The sequence below is a fragment of the Cheilinus undulatus genome, linkage group 16 (genome assembly GCF_018320785.1).
Source record: "Cheilinus undulatus linkage group 16, ASM1832078v1, whole genome shotgun sequence".
NCBI classification, from domain to species: domain Eukaryota; kingdom Metazoa; phylum Chordata; class Actinopteri; order Labriformes; family Labridae; genus Cheilinus; species Cheilinus undulatus.
This window is the reverse complement of record NC_054880.1, coordinates 3633561-3657649: the sequence shown is the minus strand read 5'-3', so window position 1 is coordinate 3657649 and position 24089 is coordinate 3633561. Positions and strand designations below refer to the sequence as shown.

At 40.6% G+C, this 24089-nt stretch overlaps 1 protein-coding gene across 1 annotated transcript in view; it reads left to right on the top strand.

The window, feature by feature from the left end:
- The window catches only part of LOC121523448 (phosphatidylinositol 4-kinase beta-like), a 36496-nt gene that overhangs the window by 592 nt on the left and 11815 nt on the right, over positions 1-24089 (top strand). The window contains exons 2-6 of the mRNA XM_041808352.1: positions 10060-10558; positions 10706-11250; positions 13478-13921; positions 23446-23673; positions 23757-24014. Of these exons, the coding sequence (XP_041664286.1) occupies positions 10075-10558; positions 10706-11250; positions 13478-13921; positions 23446-23673; positions 23757-24014 (1959 nt within the window). The 5' untranslated portion in view covers positions 10060-10074. The remainder of the gene's footprint in view (positions 1-10059; positions 10559-10705; positions 11251-13477; positions 13922-23445; positions 23674-23756; positions 24015-24089) is intronic.

The following is a 24089-nucleotide window of genomic DNA, read 5'->3' as shown; positions in this document are numbered from 1 at the left end:
ATGTAAATAAATACAAGCCAGTTTACGTTCCCAGCAGTGAAATCACGGTAATTTATGTAGTTTTACATTTTTAATTCGACGAAAAACACTTTATATTTGATTTTACTAACACATAAATTCCAGTTTGATGTGTTATCATCCTCTAGTACCACACAGAGTTTATCTTTATTTCCTTGTAATACTACTGTTACTGTAAATCTCCCACACACTTATAACAAGTGCTACCGAATAAATCACAAATATATCATTATTAGAAGGTACACTTTGCAAAAGTTTGCCTTTTTGGAAATGCATATAAAAAGTCCTTCCCCCAGCTTACTAACTATTTAGTATAATATCCATGATTTCACATCATTCTGGTGCAGTCAGATACACTCAGGATGCCAGTTTAGAGGCTAAAAAGCTTTTAGGATTTATTTTAGGTTCAAGAGAAGCTGTAATTTACTTTCTATTATTACAGTGTATTTATCGCACGTCAAATGTTTTTTCCAGTACAGCACATCACATTTCTCTCACATCATACAAGCCAAAGAAAACTGACCAAAAGTCCAACATGGTTATAATCAGGATTCTGTGATTCATGGGGTTAATTCCTCCTTTTTAAACCTACAGTGCTGCTGCATTTATTTCAGACTTTTTCTACATACTGTGTTATAAGCAAAACGTATCACACAATGCCAATTTTCCCCAGTATAATTCAGCCTGTTATAATTACAGCTGCAGTGCAGCCGTTACACCACCACAAGCCTGTACCAATAAATGAATGAGAGTCAGTGCCAAAAATCAAGTTTATTTCATTACGTAACAGGAGGATTCAGATTTAATTACCTCTGAGTGAACTCTAGGGACACGTCAGAAACTATTTAAAACAAAGTGAAAGTATTCAGGTGTCATGCTCCTTTAAAATGACATTTTGATGAGAGTAACAGAGTATTTCGTATTTAACAGTACATTTGGTACTAATCTGTTCTTCTGTTTGTTGCTCAGCTGGGATGTTGTGATGATAAACTTCACACTTTGCCCTGAACTGCACACGTCACATTTTCCACCATCAGTCAGTATTGGCGACGTGTTTACTGACACTCTGCTCAAATCAGTTTCCCTGAACTCTTTTCTGCTGTTCATGTTAAAATTTAACTTTAATGTTTTGAAACCACATTCAACAAAATAGTTTTGTTAGCGTTAGCCATGGCTAAATCAAACATCCAGGCTCTCTCTGTATACCTGAGAGCAGTCGGCTCATTATGGACTGGAAGGTTCCCAGTCCTCCTCATGACCTTCATGGCAGCGTGCACCGATGAGCGGGCTTCTCCTTCAACTGTACAGAGAGATTACGTACCACGCTGATGTCCTACAGTCTGATCAAACTCAAACATGATCTGATCGAACGGTCTTTACTGTTAATGAGAGCACAGATTGCAGCATGGGATTCCCAGTAGGAGCTGACCTGTTTGATTTGTGGTGAATAAGAAGAGGAGTGTGATCCCTACAGACTCAAGGTCCAGCACCAGCTCCTCTGTTACACCGAGCTAAAGCCAGTGAAGTTACTGTGGGGTTTACATCGTTGTAAACAGGCTGAGGACGTCTGGAAATTACCTGAGTGGCTGATGCTTTCATATCTGAAATAAAAAGAAGTGAGAGCTGATGTTCTGGCCAGTAAATGTCGTCTGTTTACTTTTGTAATTAATGATGCGTTTAGGAAATTTGGATACTGAGTGGCTGCACTTCAGCACGTGCCTTTATACTCACTCACCCGCCTCGTATGCAAACAGCAGCCCATCCATCATTTCTGTGGCTCTCTTACTGTGGTTTGGTCCCTGCAGGCTGTGAGCAGTGGTGGCGAATACGCCGTGAGCTAAGTGGTTAGTGGTGACTCTTTAACTGCTTTTCTCCCTCATAATGCCGTTCAAAAGCTCTTAAAAGGACATGGTAATACACTACCTAGCAAATAAACTTTGTGGAGTACTGGTTAGACGGAAATAAAAAATCAGTTTAAGAAGTTAAAAGGGAGTTTTCAGATGAGCAGGTTTCTTTGGTGAGAGTTGGTTTCCTGTTATTTATCATTTTTATTCTGTTGTTTTGTCATTTTTGCTGTTTTTCAAGATATAAAAAGGCAAAATGATACCAAATAAAGAGCTGTTAGAAGACCGGCTTCTTCTGATCTGATCTCTAAAAAGAGCTGATCTTCCCATCACTCTCACCAAAGCCTGACATAAATAGAGCCATGCTTTTGTTTACTAGTGGAATAAAGCAGATCAGGGCGGTCTGTAATATGTGCCAGTACTAAACCAGTCCAGTCCATATAAAGGCCTCTGTATGCAGATATCCAGCCAATCACTGGTTGCTATCTGAATTCCCCAAATCAGACATGAATCTCTGTTAATGCTTTGTATAACAGGATGATAAAAGCAGACATTCCCCTCTCTCTGTCTGAACTGAATGAATACTGAATGAGCTTCAGCGAAGGAACTGAACCCAGCAGGTGAGATCAGGTGAGTCAAACAGGCTCAACTTTCTGGAAACTTTCTATCAGAGCTGAAATCTGATCTCTGAGTGTTTCTGAGAGAGAGCGATAATGATATCATGCAGCTGAACCAGAGCCCACACATCTGTAATGTGTTTATATTCAGATTTATTGAGCAGATGTTCTCTGCTGTAGTAACGTGTTGATTTATCGGCTGAGACTCTGCAGAGATCCAGTTAAGACACGGTTAGATGAAAAGGTCTTTAAAGCAAATGTGTCCTTGCTATCATCACTGCAGAGCTTCGCTGTATCGAGGTTTTCACAATACCTGAGTTTTAAGCCTTGATAGTTCATGTTTGAATGTAGCAGATTCTCCTGAAGGAAGCTTGTGAGTCTGATCTGCAGAGAACACCATATCGAAAACACTCTTAAAACTAACCTTAGATCACCCTCAAAAACAGACGAAGAAGAGGAGCTGAGTCTTCAGCCTCCTGACTAACCGATACAGCGCGCTAGTTTGAAGTTATTGATACAGAAATCAACATCTTTATCTAAACCCAGCGTGGACAGTTGAGGCAGCAGTTTCCTGCACTTCTGCGTTGGCTTCTTTTATCAACCACGGGGTTGCTGTTTGATAGAACAACTTTGTTTCTCTCTAGTAGTTTAATAATCTTAATCATCTTTCCCTTCTTATTTCTAACTCAGTAGTAAAAAGTTATGGTGGCATTTTCTTTCCTCATCACATTCTCCACCTCTGATTTTAAACACGTTACGTAGGGAGTGATGCTCGTCAACTCTTTCACTACTTTACACTTAAACAGTGGAGTGAACTCTAACCAACATACAATAATTAGGTTTTACATCTGTCAAAGAAACTCACTGAACCTTACGCCAACACTCATTATGTTAAAAGCCAAGACAAAAATATTGTTGAAATGAAAGTTTCATAGTATAAGCAATAAAGTGTTATTAAATACTAATAATAAATAATATTTCTGAAAGAAGAACTGTGACGTATTGTTATTTTTAGTTCATACATGTTTGTAAGTACGTCAGAGTTCTTCATTTCAGCTGTTAGTAAAAAATAAATAAATAAAAAATGAGGGGCACGCAGATGGTTGAGTGGTTTAAGGCGCGCCCTATGTACGCGGGCCTGTCCAGCCTGTGGCCTTATACCACATGTCTCCTCCCTGTTTCCAAGTTTATCCGCTGTCCTCCTCTATCTAATAAAGGCACGAAAAGGCCCAAAAATAAAGCTTAAAAATTTTTTTTAAATGAGCCATCAAAGCCGTCGAGGGATCACACAGTGCGGCATCCGACTAGTCGTCTATGGGAATAGTTGTAAGTTACATCCCTAAACATAATGAGGTAAATGATACAATATTACACAATACGATATGACACGACACAAACCACAGAGAGCAAAAAATTCTTGTCTCTAAGGTTTAGGGTGAGATGCCCTCTGCTCCATGTTTACCATGACCCTCCTTCATGCCTGACTTCTTCACGCCACTCTCATGATCACGTGAGAATACTGAGATCACGTGAGAATACTGAGATCACGTGAGAACAGAGGAGAAAGTGTCACATTTGCAGTCACTCGTAAAGTTAATCTAGTTTCACAGTGTAGAGCAGGGGGTCAAACTCAATCACAGCAGGGGCCGGATTCTGGATTCAGGACTAACCTGAGGGCCTAACAGGGTCACCTTTTTAACCATAAACTGTCAACCTTGTTTCGCCAGTAATAAAATATATATTAAAAAAACTTAGCACTGATGATGAATGAGTTTGACATTTAAAAAGTTAAAAAAGATAGGTTTAAAGGCTCACAATCTGAGAAAAATAAATGTATTAGTTCAAAAAGATCACAACATGAAATTAAAATTGAAAAATAATGTGTTTTAATGGCAAATATATTAGAAAGAAGTCAAAATTATGGGTTATAAAGGTCGAAATATGAAATAAAATTTGTAATCGTGAAAGTAAAAGTCAAAATATGATTCCAAATTTTAAACTGTGAGTCTAAAAGGTCAAACTATGGGATTATGAAGTCAAAGTCTGGAGTTGAAAATATGAGGTAGAATACAAAATAATTGGTTAAAAAGGTCAAAATATCACAAAAAAACTTAGAATTATGAATCTCAAAGCTTGAATATTATATGAGGAGTCAAAATTATGAGTTGAAATGCTCAAAGTATGAAATTAAAGTCAAAATCCTAAGTTTGAGTCCTAACTGTGTGAGGCTAAATTGAAAATGTGAAATTAAAACACAAATTAATTTCTTTCCCACATTCCTGACTTCTTATCTTAATATTTTTACTCCTTACTTTTTCAGATTTTGTCACTTAAAAAGGATTTTTTAAATCATCAAGGATCATTTACATTTTTATACTTGAGGAAATCTTCAGACCTCAGACTGATGGGCCAGTTATAACAGAAATATGAGATCATCTTGCGGGCCGGATTTAACTGTCCCACAGGCCAGATTTGGCCCCCAGGCCTTGAGTTTGACACCTGTGGTGTCGAGGCACTGTAATATCTGTTTCACTTAATTTTGTTTAAAATTTTACCTTGGAGATACAAAACATTGTCAGCAAAGCTGTCCATGAACGTTTTTTTATCTTAAACTATTAAAAATCCTTTTTAAATGAGTTTACAGATTTCACAGAGAAACTACAGAGTTGTTCTGCTTCACAGCTGTCTGATAGATGTGGGGTAACTCATGCTGTAAGGGACTGTTGTTGGTCACTACAGCTGAAGCACCCGCTGCAGGACAGTCCCAGATGAAGAGGCACATCCAGAAACATGAACAGGACCAGACTAAATCCACTACAGGAGGGAGTCTCAGTGTAACTCATGATTAGATTTTTAAACAGAGTACTGATAACAATTCTGCATGAACTGATGATCATAGAGCAGCACACCATCATCTCTGAAGAATATGAGGCTGATGTGTAGAGTTATCGATATTTTTATACCAGTGCTTTGTTCACTGAACCACACGAGTCAGGACAATGGTATTTCTCTGTATGGTTATTTGTCCCGCCCTTATCTGGCGTACATACCGATAGAAGTCTGAGCGTTGGAACGCAGCCGTTAAATTCAAAACAGAGCCAGAGCATCAGGATGGTGGAAACCCCCCCACTCACTGAGTGTGTGGGAGAGGAGTAAAAGCTGCTTCCACCCACGCCTCCCATCTGGAAACCATCTCTAAAATCACACACATGAAGTCCTCCCAGTGATGACATCATCCTGACTCCTCTTCACATGATGATGTCATCAGAGAGGAACACATGTGGAAGCTGAACACGGCTGTAGAGATGGCGTTCTTTAGTGGTCGTAGGGGCGTTCACTGTCAGCAGCTCACGGGAACTAAAGAGAAATCAGAGCAATAAAAAGTCAGTGTAAACAATAATAATGGTACCATTACATATTATCATCACAATATATCGATATCGGCACCCCGTATTGCGATACCTATCGTATTGCCAGATTCTTGCCCACTGCCCTTATAAGTTATGATGTGGTACCGTGCAATACACCATGATTCAGTACAGCACAATATGATAGAATAGGGCAGTGATACTCAACGTGTGGCTCTTTTGTGATTATCTGTGGCTCTTTTATGTCTTAATCTTAAATGTTATTCCCCCAGAAACCTTAAATAAAGGAAACTTTGACCTCAGAAGTTAATCACATTAATCAGTTTGTTTCCCAGACTTCTACAGAAAGCTTTAATTGTCAAACATAATTGTCCCATTTTTGCCACATTTATCCCACTTTGCCCCTTTTCACCATTTTGTGCCACTTTTCACCCAATTAAGCTACCTTTTCTGTTAAAAAGCACTTTTTTCCTACTTTTTGCCCATTTTTGCTACGTCTTTGTGCCACTTTTTACCAATTTTTGCCCGTTTTCACCATTTTTTGCCACTTTTTGCCCATTTAAGCTACCTTTTGGCATTAAGTACTCCTTTATTTCCTATTTTTGACGCTTCTTTTTGCAATTTTTCTACCATTTTTGCCCCTTTTTACAAATTTTCACCACTTTTTTCTGATTTAAACTACCTTTTACCATTAAATACCACTTGTTTCCTCTTTTTTTGCCCATTTATGCAACTTCCTTGAGCCACGTTTGTCCCATTTTTGTCCCAGTTTAAGCTATCTTTTGCCATTAAATACCACTTCTTTGCTATTTATGCCCCATTTTGCCACTCTTGACTGCTTTTTACCCATGGTAGACACTTTTCTCTCATTTTTTGCCACATTTTTGCCACTTTTTGTCCATTTTTGCCCCCTTTAGCTTATTTTTATTGCTACTTCGAGCTGTTTTTGCCACTTTTCACCACTTAGATTGTGACTCTTGCAAAGGTGTTTTTCAACAATTTGGCTCTCTGGTTGAGCAGGGTTGAATGCAATAAGGTATAATGATAAACTAAGATAGGATACTAAGACACAATACATTACGATTCTATACAATATGATACACTGCAGTACATTATGATAGGGTACAGTACGGTACCCTATCCTGGAATATTCAGTGCTGCACATTTTTCAGAACAATCGTCCATCAAACCAACAGAAACAAACTCAAACCACTTTTAAACTAAAAGCCCGGACCAGTGAAAATAAGAACAGGTCGGGTACTTTACCTGTATCACCCAGATCGACATAAAACGCAGCATAAATAGGAACGTGCTCTGAATAAGAGAATATCAGAGCACCATGACTCTGTGGTAGAACCCAAACACTCTCAGGAATCATTCAGAATTTAAACTGCTGTTGGCAGAAACAGGTTTCAAACCGGTTCAGTTTAATTTGGGGACTGTGGTTTGTCTGTCGGGTTGTAAAAGTTCATACTAGAGAGGAGGATGTGAGAGAGAGAGGACTCTGTGTGCCTGTCTGAGAAAAAGTCTGCTCATATATGGAGAAGCTTCCAGTCCTCCCTGTAATCTTCAGTCTGGACCAGACGAGCCGAGGCCGATGTGACTTTGTTTTACATTTAAGAGTTTATCTCCAGTAAGGAGGGGTGCTACTGGACTGTGATTCCTCTGATTCATCCCTTATTTCCTGAATCAGCTGTGGAAAACAACACAGAATAATAAAGTTTTTCAGATATCAGCAGGTCCAACCATCAGGAAACGATAAACAGTTAGCTTTAATAAAACAAAGATCTTCAGGTTGTCTGCCAGCTTCACTTGTTTTTGTGTCTGAGTTTACTTGGTAAAAGCAGGAACTTAATTTCTCTGATCAGCGTCTGGATAAAAAGCATCAGCTCATCAGTTTTAGTGATGGTAGGAGGTCAGAGGTCAGGCAGAAACAAAACCAGAGAATAAAGGAGTAAAAATAGCAGCAGAGCTCCTCCTCCTCCTCACACTGCAGACACAAACATGATGATGAAGTTGCGTCACCGATGACACGCACAGCTCAGAGGCGTCGTGATTTCCTGCGAGGGGTTCCTCTTTGTCAAACCTCCTCTCAGCTCGTCGGCGGACTTAATGACACAGCGCGCCTCGTTCACACGTGATGACGAAGAGTCCGACACTTTCACTGAGGGATTTCCTCCCAACAGTTCTGTTGAATAAGAATCTTAAAAGCTCAATCAGAGCTGCAGTAGCCGGAGCGCTGATGAAGCCAGATCTAATCTGCTCCTCTGTTCAGCTCTGATGATGACAGGTTGGTGTGAAGGCAGGAGATTACATAACAGACATGAACACAAAGACGCCGCCAGGCTGGAGGGGGCGGCCACAAAAGCACAGCCACGTGAACATGCAAACACAGCACGGATCAGCTCCTGCAGACGCACATTCTTCACATGTTTGTGGAGCTCGTTAACCCTTTCCAACCAGAATCACATTTATTATCCATAATAAAACATGAAATATAGTCGTTTTTATCTAAGAGTTGATTTTGAGACTTTTCTGATTTATTTTAGAGGACGGGGCAGTCGATAGAAGCAAACTCTGTATTTAATCAGTCAAACTTTATACAGCACCTTTCAGACAAGTTCACTGCAGTTCAGACGGCTTTTGAAGAGAGTAAAAGACGTGGTTGACAAAAAAGTAAAAGTATTTAGAATCAAATGAATAAAAAAATATATATAAGAGGAGGGTGATTAAAAAAGAGACAATAAAAAACACAGGACAGTAAAAGGACAAACAATGAAAGTATGAATAAAAAAAAAACGAGGCATAAAAATTACTAAAATATAAAAACACTGACAAAGATTTATTGAAAATATATAAATTCAAACCCTTGAAATTGGGCAGAAAAAGATTAAGATAAATAAAATACCTAAAATCATAAAATAAAAAATAGAATAGAACAATGATTGTGATAATAGTAACAAGCTTAGAATAATAAGTACTCCATAAAAACAGACACAAAACACCAAGCATGGGTGCTTTGGGCCACATTACTTTTATTCTCACTGCTAGAGGGCCAGATTGTTCCAGATTTAGAGAAACTCTCAGTTTAAGAGTAATATTTGCTAATAAATGAACAAAAGTAACGTACAGTACTGTGCAAAACTTTCAGGCATTTTTGGGCCAAAAATTGAGGTTGAATTCAGGCTTAGATGTGGTGAGTGAGCTCCCTGAGAGCAATAAGTATTGAATATTGAATTTCACTTCAGGGATAAATATAGTTCTTGTGCTGTATTGTATAAGGGCGGAAAAGACGATTGGCACCACTCCACTTTTTTTCTGCCTGTTTTTGCCACTTCTAAACCAGGTCTTGCCACTTTACACCTAATGTTGCCTCTATTAACCACATTGTATGCCCATTTTTGCTGATTTCAACCAAATTTCACTATTTGCTTTACTTATTTTTGCCAATTTAACCCATGTCTGTCTATTTCCTGTTTCAGTTAACCCTTTTTGCCAGTTTATATCAATTTTTCATCCCATTTCACCAAATTTTACCAGTGTTAATTTTGGCAGCTATTTTTAATTTTAGTCTTAGTTTTAGTCTTTGAATGAAATGCATTTTAGTTTCAGTCAGCTTTTAGTCATTTCTGTCCTTTTTAGTTGACCAAAACTCAAAAAAATTTTTAGTCTAGTTTTAGTCCATAAAATGTCCTCACGTTCTAGTGTTTACTTTTAGTAAACCAAGCATTTATTCTCCTGCCTAAATCTGGTACCAGATCATGGTAGTGTGTTCTATACACCCCACCAAACCTGGGGTCCCTACTTTCTACAGCTGAGAGGCAGAATAGTTACAGATAAATTACATTTAGACAGATTTACCCACAGTGGAGAAATATCATCGATTTTGAATGTCCAACGAAAACTACATTACATTTTAGTAATGTATAATAATGTAATAATAATGGTAATAACAATAATAGTTATATTATTATTGTTATTATTATTATTATGATAATAATAACAATAATAGTTATATTATTATTGTTATTATTATTATGATAATAATAATAATAATAAATATTCAAAGCTTGTATTAATATAGCGCTGCTCTGGACCATCCCAACTTCACACAGATTTGAAGGAATTCTTCAAAATTTTCTGAAATTTCTATCTTGACTCAGACTTATCTTACAGAGTTGATCTTTTTTGTGTTTTTTTTTTTTTCTGTAGGTCTCAGCTTCCACGATGGCCGACGCAGAGGTCTCCCTGTCTCCGGCTTTGAGGCCGCTCCACATAAGCCCCTCCCACTCAGTCCCACCCCCTCTACCAGCCTCTTCATCCTCGCCCACCACCTTCTCCTGCCCGTCGTCTCCCTCTAGCGCCTCCTCTTCCTCCTCTTCTTCATCCTCTTCTTGTTCTGAGAGCTCCTCCGACTGCCCCGCCCACCACCATCATCATCACCACCACCACCACCATCATCATCCCCGCCCCCAACTGCAGCTTCCCCCGCCGCCCCCCCAGAGCGAGCAGCCGTCCTCCCCCAGTGCCAGCCCCCGCAGCTCCAGCCCCAGCGGTAGCATCGGGAGCACCGGCAGCCTCGGGAGCAGCAGCAGCGCCAGCGAAGGCATCGGCAGCGGCATGTCGAGCGGGGGCGACCCACGAGGTCCAAGTCCACCGCTGGATGTCATCTCAGAGGACGCCATGGAGATGGACCTCGGGGCTGACCAAGGTAACCAGGAACAAGGCTGATTGTTGTAGAGTTTTATGACATAGATATCTTGTTTGTTAAGATTTCTTTAAGTGAAGAATATTCCTGAAACACTAAAGCTTTGAACAGTTTTTATGGTTTCAGTCACTCCTCCTTTTCTTCTTCCAGTGATCGACCCTGAAGTCGCTCTGAAGGCTTGCCAGGAAGTCCTACTCAAGGTGAAGCTGCAGAACAGGGAAGTGCCTGAAGAGCAACAACCAAACCACAAACACCAAACAGGCGATCAGCAGAACTACACGGACTTGGAGTGCTCCAGCCCACAGTGGCACATGAGTCCGGACACCAGCTCCATCAAAGAGGAAGACGAGGAGGAAGAGGAAGACGAGGGAAGGAGTTCAGGGAAGGAAACGGAAAAACAAAGCACCTCTCAGCAAGACCAACCTCCCCCGACGCGCACGGAGCCGTCCGTGCCGTCGGCGTCTTCGTCATCTTCTAAACAGTCGTGGCTGCTGCGGCTGTTTGAGTCCAAGCTCTTTGACGTCTCCATGGCGATCTCTTACCTGTACAAGTCAAAGGAGCCAGGTGTCCAGGCGTACATTGGGAATCGTCTCTTCAGTTTCCCCGACAGTGAGGTGGACTTCTACCTGCCACAGCTGCTCAACATGTACGTGCACATGGACACCGAGGTGGGAGACGCCATCAGACCTTACCTGGTGAGTTTTCATCCTGACCGTCTCCCTAGTTTAACTGATCTTAACACCACTCACTCATTAGGCTTGTTGACCAGCTGAACAATGTTTGAAGCTCGTGTGAAGAGCTAAAGCTCGTTGATCTGTTGACCCACCGTATCAGCAGCTTCTTCACAGGTTGGCGTGAAAGTTTCACCTAGAAACAGGAGCAAAGCCTCCATCTTCATCTAGAGTGGTCTTACCCTGAAGGAAACCCTAGACCACCTACATGTGGCATATTAAAGAAGACTGAGCCCAAGGAGGAAACTCAGTCTTCACTGTTATTGAACATGATGCATGCACATGTGCAGGAGGAATGCATACACTTGCGTGACCAGGATCCAATGTATGCACATGAAAGAGAGCAGTCAAGCTTGCTCAAGCACCTCGGCAGTGACGACAAAGTCAGAATGCTGACAAAATCAGTGCAGATTAAACTGCAACCCATAGATAGAGCTTTCCTACATTTCTCTGCTCAGCAGAAACTTTACAGCCTGAGAGGTGAAAACATTTCTACTAGAGTAATTATTTTCCTTCTTCTCTCTTCTGACCTGAGGGAAAATTTCTCATATTTGCAGGTAAAGTGGGCGGCACAGTCATGGTGTCTCCCTGAATACGACTGGCTACAGTGATACTGTCCTCTTCTCTTATGATTGGATGTTACAATCCTGATTAGAGATCTTTTCCTGAGAGACGTCTCTATGGGTGCTGGTGCTTGGACCACACTGGGCATTGTTTATGACAGTTATTTTAGATGTGCCATATTACACTGTCCTATATTTACAGTGCTGTTAAAAAAAGTCTTGTCAATGTCTTATAGTTTTGCATATTTTTCACACTTAAATATTTCTGATTATCAAACAAAATCAGATATTAGACAAAGATAACCTGAGTAAATACAAGTTGCTGTTTCGTGTGATTAACCATATTTTATGGAAAGTTGAGTTCAGTTTCACTATGAACTACTACTACTAGACTTGAAAATTAAGAAATTTCTCAAACAGAACCTGCCTGGCAAAGTGAAGTAGGCTAAAAGATCTCAAAAAGCAACACATCAGCTGTCCAAAGAAATTCAAGAACAGAAGGTCACTGACATCTATCAGAGCCATTTCTAAAGCTTTGGGCCTCCAGGGACCCATGTTGCGAGCCATTATCCACAAATGTTGAAAACTTGGAACAGTGGTAAACCTACCTAGGAGTGGTCAGCCAACCAAAATGACTCCAAGAGTGCATTGAAAGCTCATCTAGGAGGTCAGAAAAGAACCCAGAACATCTATAGAACTGCAGGCTTCACTTAGCTCAGTTAAGGTCAGAGTTCATGTCTCAACCATCAGAAAGACACTGGCCAAAAATGGCATCATGGGAGAGTTCCAAGGCCAAAACTACTGCTGACAAAAAAAGAACACAAAGGCTCGTCTCACATTTGCCAAGATACATCTGGATGATCCCCAGGAGTTTTGGAGGAATATTCTGTGGACTGACGAGACAACAGTTGAACTTTTATGAGGTGTGTGGCCCGTTACATCTGGCGGAAAAATAACACAGCATTCCTCAACAGATCGTCATGCCAACAGTCAAACGTGGTGGTGGCAGTGTGATGGTCTGGGGCTGCTTTGCTGCTTCAGGACCTGGACCACTTGCTGTGATTGAAGGAACCATAAATTCTGGTTTCTACCAGAAAATCCTGAAGGCCAACGTCCAGCCCTCAGTTCATGAACTCAAGCTCATGTTTCTTATGTCATGCAGCAAAAAAATGATCTGAAACGCACCAGCAAGTCCACCTGTGAGTGGTTAAAAACCTAAATGTAGGTTTTGGAGAGGCCTAGTCAAAGTCTGGACTTTAAACCTTAAACAGGCTGGTCATTCTGGAAAACCCTCTTATGGTTGAACTAAAACATTTCTGCAAAGAAGAGTAGGACAAAATTCCTCCACAGCCATGTGAAAGACTCACTGACTGTTTGCAAACACTAGCTTGTTGCTGCTGAGAGTTGTATTAGGTTTAGGAGGCAATTACTTTTTCCAGGCTTTTTTCCCTTAATAAATAAAGTCATCATTTAAAAACAGCTTTTTGTATTTACTCAGGTTATTTTGGTTTAGTGCTGAAGTGTGATAAATACACAGTAAATATAAAAAATTGAGAAAGCACTTTGTCTGGGCGATTAAGATGTGTTCTAGATGTTTATTTCAAAGTCTTGGTCTCTGTCTCTCTCAGATCCACCGCTGCAGAGGCAGTATAACCTTCTCCCTGCTCACCGCCTGGCTGTTGGGCGCCTACTCCTCCGACATGCACATCTCCACCCAGCGTCACTCCAGAGGCACCAAACTCCGAAAGCTCATCCTCTCTGACGAGCTCAAACCTTCACCCGACGCTCCCCGATCAGCTTCGCTGTCCGTATCGGACAGCCCGGTGTCCTCGCCGTCCCACCGCCGCTGTCACCGAAGACACAACAGCAACAATGTGGAGTCTTCTCCGTCCTTCTCTACAGCCGGCCCCGTCCCTCAGGGCCCCGAATCCGGGGAGCCGGAGGTGTTTGTGTCCCCGTCCAGGAGGACCCACCAGAGATCCAAGTCAGATGCCACCATGGTGAGCAGCGGGCCCGGGTCAGGCCTCCGACGGACAGGGAGTAACCCAAAAGTAGAAGCCGTCCATGAGGAGGTAAGGACCGAAATCTTCTAAATGTTTTTGTTTGTTTTATGTGAACAAAGATGTTGTGACACCGTGTAACAGTGTTCTCAACCCTGGACAGCCAAAGAGTCAAATTTTTGAGCAATAGCTTTGCAAGAGCCACAATCTAAGAGGTGAGAATGGGTTAGAGTGGCAATAAAAATAGTTAAAGGGGGCAAAATGCTCAAAAGGGGGCAAAAAAGGGTGAAAAAGGGAAAAGTAAGCATAAAATGCAAAAAAATAGGTGAAAAGTGACAAATATGGGGAGAAAAGGTGGTGAAAAGGGCACAAAGTGGCAAAAAATGAATTATAATGGACTAAAATAGGCATAAAGCAGCAAAAGATGGGAGAATGGGCAAAAAGCAGCAAAGAGTGGCAAAAATTAGAGGGAAAAGTGGCATTTAATGGCAAAAGGCAGCTTCAATGAGTGAAAAAAATATCAAAAAGCAGGATAAATGAGTCAAAAACTGGGGAAAATGGGGCACAAACTGGATGATAGCAGCAAAAAGTAGCCTTAAAGCAGCAAAAATGGATTAAACGTAGCAAAAAATGCAAATAAGGGCAATGGAAATATGCGGACAAAAAATTAAGGTTGACAATTAAAGCCAAGTGTGGTAAACAGAACTGATTAATGTGACTTGCAATGGATAATTTCTGAGGTCAAAGTTTGCCTTTTTTTAAGGTTTACTGGGGGAATAATATTTCACATTAAGCCATAAAAGAGCCATAAATGTAGAGCCACATGTTGAGTATCACTGCCGTACAATAACCCAACATTTAAATCTGATTAAAAGTCCATGCTGACGCCAGAGTTCATGTTTATAAAGAGTCACTGCCTGTACAAACTCAGGCGACTGCTCCTCTGATGTTATGTCAAAACTTAGATCATGCATGTGCATTCCCATCCTTAAACTCTCAGCAGCTGATAAGAGACTCGAGGATCGGGTCTGATGAGATGTTTCCCTGGAGGACGAGAGTTTTTACACGTGGTGACGAAGTTACAGGAGGAGACTCATTCACGTCTGATCTTATCTCATCTACTTTTTGTTTCCGCTCTTCCTGTCACACTGTGTTCCCTCCTCTTTCTGCCTTTATGTTTGTTGGCGACACGTGACCAGAAATCTCAATTGTCTGCATTCATCGGCTGTTTAAACACAGAGAGCAAACAGAGCGCCCAAACTAGAGCCGTTCACTGGAGTCATTACTGCACCTTTTCATCTTTCTGTAACAGAACACCCTCGTGTGTTATTGAGAGCAAACATGAGCATAATAGTGTCTTCTCCCTCCACATGGCTGTCAGGTTGTAATACTGGACCAGATTAATATTTATAACTAAAGGGTTTTAGAGTGTGGGGGGTTTTACCACAGCTGATCAAGGATGACCAACTCGCAGCAGCAGCAGTGAAGATGATTTTGAAGTCGACAGTCAAACGTGCTGATATTCAGTGAGCCTTAATAATGACTCTACTCTGCAAACACAGAGCTTCTCTGAGCCACAAACACCAGATTGTTAACCACAGGTTATATTAATGCAACACTGGGGTTGGGCAATTAATCACACATGAGATTAAATCGCAATATGGCATGCTGCAATTTACAAATTGCAGATGTTGCCATATTACTTTAACTTGACTTATGTTAAAATACCAGTTTAATACATTCATTTTCTTGCAGCTGCAGAGATTTTATGCACATTTTGCAAACATTCAAGTGTCATTTTTTAAAAATGGTTCACAAAAACGGTCCTTTTTGTGTTTTATGTACGTTTTTCTTAATTAAAACAAGTGACATAAAACCAAAAATCCCCATTCAGTAAAGCAGTTGATATCAAATTTGCAATATGAGCAACAATAATCGCAATTAGATAGATTTTTTTCACCGTTCTGCCCTAGTTCATTCTAATATTGATGAAGCTTAGCACTAGTTCACGTCATACCCCTAGCCCCAATCAGCCGACAGCTGGCTGACACCTCCCTGCTCCCACAGCCAATCACAGCTCTTCCTGTCAACACAGCGGTCCATTTTAATATGACGTACTTCTCACTAACCCCTGCTTGCATCAAAGCTGATGGATCACGCTGCTGGCTAAGCTTCACCTCCTCCACCCCAGCCTCCTCCTTTATAGCTTAAAGCTTGTTAAACCTTCATTTAGATTCATGCTACAGGAATGGACTGCTTCTGAGTAATTTCATTGTTTTCAGTGCACATTGCCATAATTGCATCTATCCATATGGGGGCTTCTAGCCAAGCACTCCCGGGAAACTCAAAGCATGCTGCTTAACTATCCCAGGGAGCGTCTCTAGAGTAGCACTTTCACCTCCAAGTAAAACTGTAGTAGAGTTATTTTGCAATAAAACTATTAAATGTATGATGAGTGTTCCTGACTAAATGTAGAATGATTTATTGCTTGAATTTGTTGAAAAGTAAATTGCAATCGCTATACTGGGTTAAAAAAATCGCAGTTAGATTATTTTTGCAAATCGTCCAGCCCTATGCTACACAGATGAATCCCAATCCACCAGTCATGTCTTTTTAATCAGACCATCAGCAGATAAAGTTTAGCTGTCGGTCAATCGAGCATCTTTAATCCACATTCTTTCAGTGTATTTAAGAGAACAGGTTTGCTGGTGTTCTGCTTGGATTTTATAAAGTCATCTACCTGCAGGGCTGCAGAGACTGAGAACCAAAGTGGACCTCACAGTCTGGTTTTTCTGTCAGGATGTAAACTGGAGACCGTTTGTGACTCTGGAAGACGATTTCATCTGCAAAAGTGAGAAAAACAGAGAGAGCGTATGTGTGAGTGTGTGTTACATTCTTGGCCAGTGTTTGGGTCACATGCAGGCCGAGGCTCTCTCCCTATTGGCCGGCAGCCAGACGCAGTGTGCACTGTGATTGGATGAGAGCCATGTTTGGATCCTTCGGCAGGGAAACAGAAACAGAGAATTAAAAACAGAGTTTGGCTTTCTATTCTTATATATATTAGTTTATATTTAAGGTTAAAGACGAAGGAGGAGGATGGATAAAAAATCCTGTAGCAAGACTTCTTCCTTAAATATTGCTGAGCTTCTGACCTCCTGATAAACTAAATCTGAGCCTGAAACAAAGATAAATGTTAAAGCATGCAGCAACTGAATACAGTGAAACTTTACTGTAGAAAATACTCAAATAGTTGAAGAAAATTAAAGTTTTTTAGCAGTTTTCCAAAAAATGTTTGAAGAAAATACAGATCAGTGACAGTAACGTGCTACGATATTTGGACTAAACTTTGCTGAAAGATAAGGTCAAAATGAACAATTCTTTGGTATCTTTTCCAATACCACATGTTGTAAAGGAACCTGTGTGTAATTTTTATAAATAATATTGTCAAAAACTACCATAACCTGAAATAATTGGATTTATTTTTAAAGATGGGAGTGCATGAGGGAAAAACAACATCACATTTTTCATGGAAACTCCTGCATATGATCCAAACTGAACAAAAACATTGTCTACTTAGAAATGTACCAATGTTTTTGTGCTGCTCAGATGTGTGAAGGACTTTTTCTGTAGTTTTGTATTGTGAAGTTAGAGAGACTAATGTTTCTATTGCTGCATTAATATTGTCTGAATCTGGATCCTATCAAAGTTTAAAACCTTACATGGCTGACATGTTTTATCTTGCGTACTCAGAGCTTATGTTACTAGGCTTATTATGCATAATACTTATTGCTATGTTATGGTTTCTTTCCATTGCTGCTGCTCTCCTAAAGCCTCTGTTATTTGTAGTGATTAGCACAAAGCTAAAACTAGCATGTCTCTCACCAGACCAGTGTTTGCTTTGTCTTCAAGCAGACTGCAGACGCTTCGCCTCAGTGTTAAACAAACTGCAGATGAGCTGTAGTGCTCCGGCTGTCTCTAGTCTTTGGTTCAGGTCTGGCTGGTTTAACAAGCAGACTTACTACAGCAGGATAGCTAGCAGCAGGCTAACTAACACTAGCAGACTGGGAACTGGAGCAGACTAATAAAAAGCACACTTAAAAAAACACTAAAAACGCTAAGTAGCCAAAGGCTAACTTACATCAGCTACTGGCAGTGGGAAAACTAACACTATAATGATGATAACAGTGGAAGACCAGCTAACAGCATGCTAAGATAAAGCTAACTTACACTGGCTGCTAGCATAGATAGCATGGATAAGTCTCAATCAGGCTGCTACATCTGGCAATGCAATTTTACTCCATTCTTCTCTGCAAAACTGCTCAAGTTCTATCAGGATGCACGGAGATCCAGAGTGAAAAGCCCTTTTCAAGTCCAGCCACAAATTCTCTATTGCAGGGGTGTCAAACTCGACTGCAGCAGGGGCCGAAATCTGAATTTAGGTCTAACCCGAGGGTCCAACAGGGTCAACATTTAACTGTAAACTATCAATCTTATTTTCATAGGTAACACATCAAGGGGGAGCAAAACTGATGATAAATGATTTTGAGATTTTAAAAAAAGGTCAAAATGAAAAGTTTAAAGGCTCAAAAATCAGAGATAAAAGTCAAAATATTAGTTAAAAAGGTCAGAACACAAAATCAAAAGTTTAAATAATGTTTTCTAAAAGCAATCATGAGTTTAAAGGTCAAAATATGAGATAAAATACAAAATCATGAGTTTAAAAGGTATAGATATAACTTAAAAATTAAGATTGTGAATCTAAAAGGGCAAAATATGAGATTAAATTTAAAATCATGATCTTGAAATTTCAAAATATGACTTGAAATTTAAAATTGGAATCTAAAAGTTCACAATATGAGATAAAAGGTCAAAATGCTAAGTTTAAGTCAGAATTTTGAGATGCAAATTAAGAATATTACATGAAAACACAAATTAATTTCTCTTTAAATCTTTAAGGTTAAATTTACATTTCTATACTGGAGGAAATCTGCAGACCTCAGACCTGCAGGCCAGTTGTAATGAAAATATGATATGATCCTGCAGGTCCGGTAAAACTGCGCCACTGGCTGGATTTGGCCCCCGGGCCTTAAGTTTGACTCCCCTGCTCTACTGGATTGAGGTCTGGGCTTTGTCTCTGTAGCTCTCACTGTAGGCTTCAGGTCATCGTCCTGCTGGAATATAAATAGTCCAGTTCTCCTCTGGGTTTTTCTACGAATATTTCTCTGCATTCATTTTACCCTCTACCTTTACAAGCCTTCCAGGGCTGACTGCCAAGAAGCACTCCAACACCATGATGCTGCCACCACCGTGCTTCACAGTGGGGATGGCGTGTTTGGAGTCTTGTTGGATGGCCTAAAAGCTCCATTTTGGTCTCATCTGACCGAACATTTTTCTTCCACTTGACCATGGAGTCTCTCACATGACTTTTAGTGAACTCTAGTCCAGATGCAGAGTCTCTCAAAGGAAAAGAAGACTAGCTTTTAGGGCTACCTCTCTACAGGCTGTAGAGTTTACAGCTAGCTCCACAATTCTAGGTAGCCATAAGCCCCCTTTCTGTTAGTGCCAAAGGACCTTCTTCCTGTTGACCATGCTGAGTGTTTGTATGTTGAACTGCAGGAACATGAACAGTTTAACAGCTCTGTAAATTTCTCCTATGCCCTACATCAGTGGTTCCTAAATGGTGTGACCGATAAAACCCTCAGTCTGTGGGCTGGTCTGAACCATCAGCAGCGTCGGTTTAAACTTTAAACATGAAGTAAAATCACGGTTCTCCTTCTCCATTTTCACTTCCTTTAACTTCATAATTTAGGTCAGGAGATCCAGAGTCTGATGGGAAGTTGAACCAGATCTGTTTCAGCTGTTTTAGAAAAAAAGAGAAGAAGAAAATGTTCGGTGAAACAAAACCCTGCTGCAGAGAGAAAACAGATATCTGACTCCTCCGTGTCCTGCCGGAGGGTTACCGCGGCGACGGTGAGGGAGGAGGTGACGAAGAGGACAGGAAGTGAAGAGGAGGAGAAGGAGGAGGGAGCTGGTTTATAGCCAGACACTGCAGATACTGAGAACAACAAAAACAACAGCAGAGTTAGTCTAGAGAGAGACGGAGCTCACAGGTGAATCTGATTACAGTAGAAAAGACCATTAAAACCATCAGAGCAACAAGGAGATAGAGGTCTTTATTTGCTCATCTGTACAGAATTTAAAGCATTTTCTCTTTGCTTGTTTGATTTGATCTGGTCTTGTTCTGTCTGATCTGGATTCACACTGTAAACTGGCCTCTGTCCGCTGGTTCACCAGGATCTAGGTCATGTAAACATCTCCGCCGTCTTTGATTTCCTCCCAAAATGACTCAAAACGTTTCCATGTGTCGGCCGGCGGGGCCAAACCCCCCCAACTCCTTCCTCTCCTCGACTACAGTCCTGATTCTGGTCTGGGAGGGACCGAAAGGAGCATTCAAACTTTTCAGAAATGCAGCTCATTTGAAAACTAACTATAAAAGGATTGGAACTTAAATGTGTTGCTGTGACAGCTGCTCATGAGTAAAAAAAGTTACCAAAGAGACGTTTTTTCTCTGTGCATTTCAGCAACAACGCTGCAGAGAAGCTCTGCTATCTTTAGGCTCTGAGACTTTGTTAGTGATGCGGTGTCAGAGTGAGATTATGTCTCTGTCTTTAAACTCAAGAGCACAGCGGAAGCCCTTATATATACACACAAGTGCTGTGCTCCCATTGGGTCAACTGATTCTGCCTCCAAAGATGGCATAGAGGAGGGATAGCACCTCACAGGGAAGGTGAAACATCACAGGGGTGAAACAGGCTTTAAATGGCACTGATAACACTGTAGCCAGTACTGATGTCCATGCTGATACATAAACGAAGCCCAGACTTAAAACTGCTGTTCTTAAAGGGATATTTCAGTGTCTTTGAGTTGTGTAGCGGTAGTGGTGGCATTAACCTGCAGGGATTTCAGCATACATTGCTCTTTTAAGAAGGACTCTATGTTGCAATGCAAGAGCACGTAAAAGCCAAAGCCTGCAATGCAAAATATAGTGACAAAAACACAGAAGCTTTCTGGGTTAAAAAATAAAATGCTTCAAAAAATTTTAAAGTGCCAACATTTGAGCCGACATTTTTTGTTTGGCCAGTTTTCATCTAAAACTCACTAAAATCCACGTGGCCGGTAAAACCAGTGAGTCCTTCTTAAAGAAGCAATGCTCTAAAATCACTGGAGGCTAATGCCACTACTACTGCTATGTACCTCATACGGCTCAACTTATACAAAAAACTGAAATATCCCTTTCAATCACATTTTAAAGTTTAAGGAATGAAGAAGAAGAAAGAAGCAGACTTAAGCTGACAAAGGTCTGTCGGTTCTGCCTGCAACGACACAAACGTATTTGTAGATACCGTCAAAATTTAATGACTTATTTATTTATTTATTTATTATTTAGCCAGTTCAATCCACAGTTTCAACACCCAGTACCCCTGAACACATACTTAAGTCAGGGATACTCTCGGCATACATTTTACCATTTCATTGCAAAATGGAAATATAGTTTCACTTTGCTCTGCTGAAAAGACGCTCTCGGTGATATTCAAGCAGCATGCTTTGATTTTTCATGGCTAGACACCTCCATATGGATGGATATATAAATGACAATGTGTACTGAATACAATAAAATTACTTCAGAAGCAATTAATCCATAGTAGCATGAATCTGAATATGAGGGTTTAACAAGCTATAAAGGAGGAGGCTGGGGTGGAGGAGGCTGAGCTGCGACGGTTCATCAGTAGAAAAGCAAGCAGGGATTAGTGGAAAGTACATCATATTTAAATACACCAGTGTGTGGAGAGAAAGAGCTGTGATTGACTGTGGGAGCTGGGAGGCAATAATTAGGATCAGCTGGCTCTCAGCTGGGCGTATGAGTACCGTGTGCTGCATGAACTAACACCAAACACAACACATGTTAAAAACAACAAGTCATCAGTCAAACCAGTGGCATTCAGAAAGTTTGGATTTAATTATTTTCTCCTGAAAGATTTAAAAACATTCAGAGGTTTTGCAGTTTAAACTCAGTCTGCAGAATTTTCCAGGAAAACGGTGCATAAAACCTAAACGCCTTCTTTTCTAACTCAGTTTGGACTTTAGGAACAACAAACTGAACGTCAGACAAACTCAGGCTGTTTCAATCAGTCCTTCAGAATTAAAAGAGAAGAAAGATAAAATGTGATTTTGCCCAGAGTGGCTTTTTAAATGAAGACATGCAAAAGTCCAGCGTGACATGTACTCAAAGAAGTCCAGCTGACTGTAGAAAAGCTCCATGATAGATGCTGTCTAATAGGGCTGGGCAGTTAATCGCAAATTAGATTAAGTCACAATATGGCATGCTGCAATTTTTAAATCACAGACAGTCTAATATTTCTTTAACCTAAAATGTGTCAAAACACCAGTTTGGTACAATATTTTTTCTTTTTTGCTCTACACATTCAAGTGTCTTTTTTCTTTCTTGCTTGCTTTTTCTTTTTTTTCTAAACAAAAATCCAGACTTTGTTGTTCATGTATGTTTTTCTTAATCAAATGAGAATAATATAAAAGAATGGGAGTATGATCCCCTCCAATATAGCAATTGATATCAAACTTGCTATATTGGAAAAATTACAATTGATAATTTTTCTTAATAATTTATCTAAGCTTTATTTATATTGCTTATTTTTGCTTGTGATAATATAGAACGATTTCTTGCTTATGTAAGATGAGATGAGGAACCTAAAAAATAATTGCATATTAAATTGCAATTACAATGTTAAGGAAAAAAAATCGCCATTGATTTTTTTTTGCAAATCTTTCAGCCCTACTGTCTAATACAGAAGACTCTGAGCCAGCGATACTCAACATATGGCTCTTTGATTTGTGGCCCTTTTATGTCTTAATTTGAAACGTAATTCCCATTTTTGAAACTAATTTTTGACACTTTTATCCAGGTTTTCGCAATTTTTTGCCCTTTTTATTGCCTTTTTTTTACACATTTCGCCCATTTAAGCTGCATTTGCGATTAAATGCCTCCTATTTCCCATTTTGCCACTCTTTGATGCTTTTTGCCCACTTTCCCACCTTTTTGCTGATATGAGTCATTTTCATTTAACCTCTGTGTGTTTTTGATGAGAGGGCTTCTTATTGATGATCTTAATAACTGAAAACCGTACTAAAATGTAACTAAAGTCAATAAAAGCATCTTAAACATCAATAAGACAGCTTATAGAAGTCATTATTACATAATTTTTCACAAAAGCATGAATGAAAAATGTGGAAAAGAGCAGCAGCAGATCAAGTAGAGCAGTGTTTACAAGTGAGGGAGTCAGATGGAGCATCGCTGCCCTCTGGTGGACAAAAAAACAATGAACTGCAGATCATCAGGCTTTGAGTTTTACATGAAAACATCACTTAAAGTCCCTTTGAATGTACATATAAATAAATTGGTTGATTAAAGCACACTAAGACGTGACTATAGGAGTTTGTAGTGATGTGTATTTGTTCAGTTTGCTGTTAAAGTCTGGTTTTCTGTTTCTGATCTTCTAGACGTTTGTCTCTGTGTGTTTCAGCCGGAGCGTCTGCGCCCTCAGCGGGAGTTTGTGAAGTCTCTCCTCTGCATTGGGAAGCGTTTGGCGACTCTGCCCACCAAAGAGCAGAAGACTCAGCGTCTGATCTCGGAGCTTTCGCTGCTCAACCACAAGCTGCCGGCACGAGTGTGGCTGCCCACTGCCGAGCACCAGCACCACGTCTGCAGGATCCCCCACACCCAGGCCGTGGTGCTCAACTCCAAGGACAAGGTAACGCCACATCTGATAACAGCTACTACACGAAATCTAAATCCAGTTAATCAGCTCATATTTACTGTCTGCCTCCTCCTCAGGCTCCGTACATCATCTACGTGGAGGTGCTGGAGTGCGAAAGCTTCGAGACGTCTCCTGTTCCCATTCGGATCCCGGAGACGAGGATCCGCTCCGCTCGCTCTGCAGAGAACCTGGACTGTGGCGGCAGCATCACCGCGGCCAACGTTAACAGCGCGATTACAACAGAGCACCGAGCAGGAAGTTTCTCCACCGTCCAGAACTACGACAACGACGACGAGGCCTGGGCCACTGACGACATCGGACAGCTGCAGGTGGAGGTGAGTACCACTCTCCTCAACAAGCAGGTGGCTCTGACAGTAACGCTGATTTTACCTCTGAAACTACAGGAGCTG